The 6,707-nt window shown below is 45.4% G+C and overlaps 1 protein-coding gene across 1 annotated transcript in view; it reads left to right on the top strand.

Moving 5' to 3' along the window:
* Positions 1-2,804: 2,804 nt before the first annotated feature.
* AAK1 (AP2 associated kinase 1) overlaps positions 2,805-6,707 on the top strand; it is a gene marked incomplete at its 5' end in the record, with an annotated part of 46,027 nt that continues 42,124 nt past the window's right edge. The window contains one exon of the mRNA XM_080932118.1: positions 2,805-2,819. Within this exon, the coding sequence (XP_080788244.1) occupies positions 2,805-2,819 (15 nt within the window). The remainder of the gene's footprint in view (positions 2,820-6,707) is intronic.

Here is a 6,707-nt window from a genome sequence, read left to right as displayed (position 1 = left end):
ATTGATGACTGAGATGACATTATTTTGGGATCTTAAGGAGCTACACAGTAGGACTCCTGAAAAGCCAAGAGTGAGCAGAAAATAGTAACTTACTACCCTCCCCTTGAATTTATACCTACAAATAAAACACTGAAAGCACTCGGCCACAAAGCATTGTCCCAGCGGTTGGAATTTGCTCTTAAAATTCTGGCTAAGACATTATTTAATAGTAAAACTTCTGTTAAAACCAAAACAAAGAACCTCATAATGCCTTCAAAATTGTAATAAAGTTGGGGTAGAGATTCCACAGTTCTGAGGTGGTAGCGTTGATACCTGAAACTAAGTTAATTGGAGTGACTAGTCACATAGGTATGTCCTCGGTGATCCGAGCACCAAAGCAGAAAGAAAAGAGTGTGTGTGTTTGTGCACACATGTGTTGTGTGTGTGTGTGTGTGTGTGTGCATGCGTGCGTGTTCTTTGTACATCTGTAACTTTTGTCCTTTGTGGTGCTGAGAACACAGGTTGTAGCTAACCCACTGAACTCCTTTCCTGGCCTTCTATGGGACATTTGTGTATGTGAGAAGGGGGACTTGGTTCTTTACTTCTTTCATCTGGGTTCTGGGACCTCAACACTCAGGTTGTCAGGCTTGGCAGCAAGAGCCTTTACCCACTAAGCCATTTCAATGCCATTGTGTGTGTGTGTGTGTGTGTGTGTGTGTGTGTGTGTGTGTGTGTGTGTACCTGTGTGTGTATGTTTGTGTGGCTGTGTGTGCCCATGTGGAAATAAGCTGACATCAATCAGTGTCTTACCCTCTACATCCTCCTCTTCCCTTTCTTCCTCCTCCTCCTCCCCCTCCCCATCATCATCATCAAGATAGAGTCTACTACTGAGCCTGAAGCTCAGTGGTTCCGCTGCACTAGCTGGCCAGGGAGCCCCTGGAATCTGTTCACCTACACATCCCAGCCTTGGGCTTACAGGCACACACTCATGGCTATGACCGGCTTTCACGTTGGTGCCAGGGATCTCAACACCACTCCTGTGCTTGTGCAGCAAATACATTACTCATGGAGACAGCTCTCCAGACCTGTTTTGCCTTTTGGAGACAGGGACTCAAATGTCCATTCTGGCCTCACACTGGCTATGTAGCCAGGAGAGCCTGAAATTCCAATCCTCCTGCCTCCACCTCTCCAATATAAACATTGCAGGCTGTCATATGATTAATGTGTTTATAATATTGCTAATTCAAGTAGAAACAGTATCCTTAGTAAATTTAGTATTCCTTCAAAAATAGCTCTTTCCATGGTTAAACAGAGAAAGAATATACACTCCTTTAAAGTCACCATTTTTAATTAAAAATGTCTCATGTTGTCTACAAACCAAACGTTAGGATTACATGCAAGCACAGTTTCTGAATAAGATCAAAAAGGCACAATGAGGACCAAAGAAACAATCTAAAGAGATTAATCATTTTTAGCAGGAAAAAACTGTTCTTAGGTCAGACACACCCAGAACGTCACATTATCAGAACAGCCTTGGCCATCACTTTGAGCAAGATTAGGACAGTAACCCTAAGACTGAGGAATGTTCAGCATGAGTGACAACCAAACATGGGCTCTGCTTAGCCACACTTGAACTTGAACTTGTTTGATGTGCTGGTAACTTTGTTACACTTCACAGGGAGAACCTGCTGGCGGGGAACCAGGAGGTGAAGCCAGTTCCACCATACTCAGCACCTGTCAACTAATGTGGTAGGCAAAGCCAAAGAAAGGGGCTCCTTTGGATCAGTGTAAAATAGGAAACCAGATTGCTAATCTTGGTAAGAGATGCTGACAGTTCCACATGAAGAAATGACTGGCTTCCCAGGGAAGAAAATGGCTTCTGTTCTGTAAAATTCATACTAAAAAGAAAAATCTCAAAGGGCTTAGTGCTTTCATTCTCTACAAAACACAAACGAGGAAATAACCTGACAAAGACAAGGAGCACATTTTAATTTCTAGTTCTAAATCTCCGTGTATGTCTTAAAAGCTTTGAAGGTACACGCTTAAGGCATCGAAATGACTAATTATAGATGATAATAACACAGTCTGGATCTGAGGAGGCAACTGGAGGCGTTTTAATTGGAAATAAGCATTTGAGATAATGTTAATAGCAGTGCAGAAAAATGAAGTTAAAAAAATCATCAGTGTTCAGAAGCCTTCTGTCCTGAGTCTTCTTTTAATCATCTCCCCCACAGAGAATAAGCAGAACCTTCCTGTAGTCTCCGGACGTGTCACCCTGGAAGAAAGGAGAGCACAGGGACCAGCAGGTTAAGATGTCCTCGGATAGATTATACAGTTCAAAACCACCTAACTTTATTTTGCAAGCCTTACTGGATTTTCTCAGATCCTCAAAAAAATGTTTTTATTACAAAAGTAATACTTTGGGATGGAGAAATGACTTAGCCACTAAGAGAATTTCTTGCTCTCACATAGAATCTGAATTTGGTTTTTGGTGTTCCTAGTTGCCCATAATAATAGCTCCAGGGGATCTGATGCCCTCTTCTGGTCACTATGAGCACTGCACAATGAGGCAATATACATACATACAAATACATATATATTTAAAAGTAATACTTGTTCTGTGTTTTAAAAACGTATTTAAGAGTATAGGGGGTCACCCACAATTCCATGACCTATGGGTCACTGTCCTTAACATTCCAACATGTTCCTCTCCTTCCGGTCTTTTCTCTGTGCATGCAGATACCTAAGTGATGAGATTTTTAGGACAGACTTCATCTATGCCTTCATTTTGCTCTTTTTATTTTTGGTGGTGTCAGGATCAGATCATGGCCGTCACCATGGTAGGCAAGTGTAGGCAAGTGCTCTACCAGTGAGATGCACACCCGGTCTCTGCATCCTGGTTGTTTAAATCACAGTATTATTTAGTGATTTCAGAACGTTTTCTTACCCATTGTCAGATGTTTATGTGGTCTCCAATGTTTCCTTATAGCAAACTTTGCTTAATAAAGCACCTAGCTGCTGAGCTTCTATTAATTCTGCTTTGAATACATTTTCATAAAATGAAAATTACTGGATTAAAATTGTGGATTTTTTTTTCTAATACTTTTGAAATGAGTTGCAAAATAGGCTTCCAGAGCGGTCCTGTAATTTCTACATGGGAAATTTTCATATAGCCTAATGCGAACATTGTGGCTTTCCTTATTATTTATCTGTTTATATTTTTGGCACTGGGGACTGAAAGGGGGCCTTGTGTGTACACTAAACAAGCAAGACTCCAAACTCCATAAGTAAGTTTGGGTTATTTCTTAATGCGTACCAAAACAGATGGTGCCTCTGACTTTAAGCGTTCAAATTTTAATGCCTGCCACAATGAATGGTAATATATTATTAGCTTGGGTCAGTGTTCTCTGAAACATTAAGTAGGCATTGAAGTCATTCACTGGAACGGTGTTTTGTCATCCTCTTCTCTCGGAACTGTCCCAGCTAGGTTTCTGCTGCTGTGATAAAGATATGACCAAAGCGACTTGGGGAGGAAAGGGTCTATTCGTGAGGCTAGGGCAGGAACTCAAGGCAGGGACCTGGAGGCAGGAACTGAAGCAGAGGCCATGAAGGGGTACTACTTACTGGCTTGCTCCCATGGCTTGCTCAACCTGCCCTCTTATAGACCCCAATCCACCTGCCTAGAGGCGATGCTGCCCACAGTCGACTGAGTGCTTCCACATCAATCACCAATGAAGAAAATGCCTCACAGGCTTGCTTGCCTACAGGGTAATCTGACAGGGGCATTTTCTCAGCTAAGGTTTCCCATTCTCAGGTGACTCTAACTTATGTCAAGTCAACAAAAAACTAACCAGCATGGGCAGGAGTTTTGTGACAATTTAATCCTTCATGTTCTACCCGATCTCTATGTGTGTGTGTGTGCGTGTGTGTGTGTGTGTGTGTGTGTGTGTGTGCGTGTGTGTGTATGTGTGTGTGTGTGTATCTTCTGGTATCTTCTCCCATGGTTCTCATTCTGCACCTTATTGAGACTCACTGAACTTGGAGCTCACCAACCAGCCAAGACCAGCTAACCAGCGAGGCCCGGGGATCCTCTTATCTCTGCCTTTGCCTGCACCCAGGTAATAGATGGATGCTGTCACCCCTTTTATGTGGGTTCTGGGTCCTCATGCTTCCACGACAAGTATTTTGCCCACTGAGCCCCACCTCCATCCCCAGCCCCGAGTCCCCAAGTCCGCATTTTCCCTTCTTTAAACAGCAGCTCTCAAATTGTCAGTGCCTTCCCTATTTTTTAGGAAATTTAATTCTTAATGAGATGCTTGTTGTGTGCGCTACCCAAGCTTCTCCAAATTAGTCTCAGCTTCATGTTTACGAGACAGACACTCCAGGCTTCTTAGAGAAGCAAAGGCCCAGTTAATGAGGGGTTGTGAGGGGTGAGTCAGTTTTCAACATACCCACGCCACCTTAAAACTCCTGGCTGGCTGGTACCAAAGAAAGAATGGTAAGTGGGGGGAGGGGGAGGATGCTTTCTCCTGTTTTCATCAGACCCTTCTGGCCCTGCAGAGGACCCTGGGTTCATCAGGCAGATGTGGAAGTTCTGCTCTTAGAAGTATTCACTAAGGGCTGAGTAAATAGTTCAGTGGGACAGAAGTTGCTCAGCACGCTTGAAGCCCTGAGTTCAATCCTCAGCACCACACAGGGATGGGGGGGGTCATTATTCATTAAAATTTAGCAACTGTGAATTCTGTTTGCAAGGATCTGAGGAGGTAGAAGTTGACACCCTGGGGAATAGCTACTGTCAGCCTCATGGGTTGCAGAACTCAGTGTTGTGGAAAGAAGAGTGTTCCCATGAGAGCTGTGAGGACCTGCTGTTCCTTCTTACATGGAGCCTCTTAGGAAATGCATCTTGCTTGAGAAACGTGTTGGTTATAGGAATTCGTGGTGGGTGATTTCATGAGAAATGTCTCCCATAGGCTTGCATGTTTGAAAGCTTGGTCCCCGGTTGGTGGCGCTACTTGGAGAGGTTATGGACCTTTTTAGGAAGTGCAGCCTTGCTGGAGGAAGTGTGTCACCAGGACCTTGCCCCACTAGCTGCTCACACATTTTCCTGTGTTCAGATAAAACATGACCAGCCAGCTTCCTGCTCCTTTGGCCTCCTGCCATGCTCCCCCCCACCCCAAAACTATCCGCCAAGATAAACTATTTCTTCCTTAAGTTGCGTTTGGCGCGGTGTCTACGCAGCACAGAAAGTATGAAAAGATACAAACTTGTCGAGTTTGCTTCCCCACTTACTGGGAGCACTTATGGAAAGCATGTGGCAGATCTTAGAGGGAAGAAACAGACATAATAAAAGCTATTGAGAGCGCACACAATGGGGTATGTGCCAGTTACAGATGTGGGTTTTATGCATCTCAAGGACCCTCAAGTTTGCAAGGTCGTTAGCTAACACGCTTAAATTTTCTTCCTTTATTATTATTTTTTCGTCGTCTGTGTTTGGGTATTGTGCCTGTGGGGGGGGGGACTACGTGCACACAGTCCTGCAGGCCAGAGGGGAGTTGGGTCCCTAGAACTGGAGTTACAGGTGGTTGCGAGCTGTCTTGTGGGTGCTGGGAACAGAAGCGAGGTCCCTTGGGAGAACAGTCGGTTGTCCTAACTGCTAATCTCTTCATTCTGGCTCCTGATGCTCATTGCTCCCAACCTTTGGGACTGAGGTCTGGGATGGTGCTTCCTTCTCACACTCCACGTTCACTTGGACAGGTCAGTTACTTAAAATGTCAGGGTTTGCTGTATTATACATGCTTTAAATAAAAGAACTAGGGCTAGAGAGATGGCTCAGTGGTTAAGAGCACTGACTGCTTGTGGGGCGCCGCCCTACATGCCATTGCAAGATGGCGCTGGTTTCCGTTAAGGAACAACGGTAAATAACCAGAGCATGCCCGCCTAAAGCCTAGCCACGCTCCTAGACCCGGGTGCTCGCTTCTGACATCACATTGCATGATTTGGCCCTAGCCCATCAGGAGGCGCCACGTCCGAGGCGAGACAAAACCCCTATATAAGGGGAGGGTTTGGTGCACTCAGTGTCTCCGCTTTGTATAGCTTTGGCTCTCCCTCTCAAGAGTTACTAAAGCTTGCTACAGAAGGATCCTGTGTGTGCCGCGTCGTTCTTGCGGGCGAGACGACTTGCGCGGGACATCTGGTGCCGAAACCCGGGAAAATTTTGACCAGACCATCGTCCGCACCTCCGGAGACCCCCCGTGGCGGGGTGGATTCAGAACTGTAGCGCAGACTACGCTTCAGAAAGGTATGTCAGATTTTTCTTCTCTCTCTCATTTATTGGGTCTCTCCGGTTCGTTAGTAGGTCTCCCAGAGGCGATAATTGGACTTGTTCTTGTTCTTTTGTTCTTTATCCTCACCTCCTACCTCTGTGAACATCGGGTAAAAAACTGCCTGGAGGATGAGGCCTGCGAGGAGGTTAAAAGAGAGGGACAGATGGTCCTAGAAACTGTGCAAGATGGCATGTCAGAATCTGAACGTAGTGAGAGGATGGGTGCGCGCGCCAAAACATATCCCCCTAGACATATAAGTGAAAAAGGCCCTCCCGCAGACCCGAAGATAGGGCAGGAGAGAAGACTGGGCCCCAGGCCCGTTTCACCTGATAGAGGGTCCGACTCATGGTGGGAACCTGTTGCCCGGCCTCGTTTTAAGACAGGCCTCATTTATCCAACACAAGA

The sequence above is a fragment of the Micromys minutus genome (genome assembly GCF_963924665.1).
Source record: "Micromys minutus genome assembly, chromosome: 18".
In the NCBI taxonomy this organism is placed as follows: Eukaryota; Metazoa; Chordata; class Mammalia; order Rodentia; family Muridae; genus Micromys; species Micromys minutus.
The sequence above is the reverse complement of the archived record's forward strand: the minus strand, read 5'-3'. Positions and strand labels throughout refer to the sequence as shown.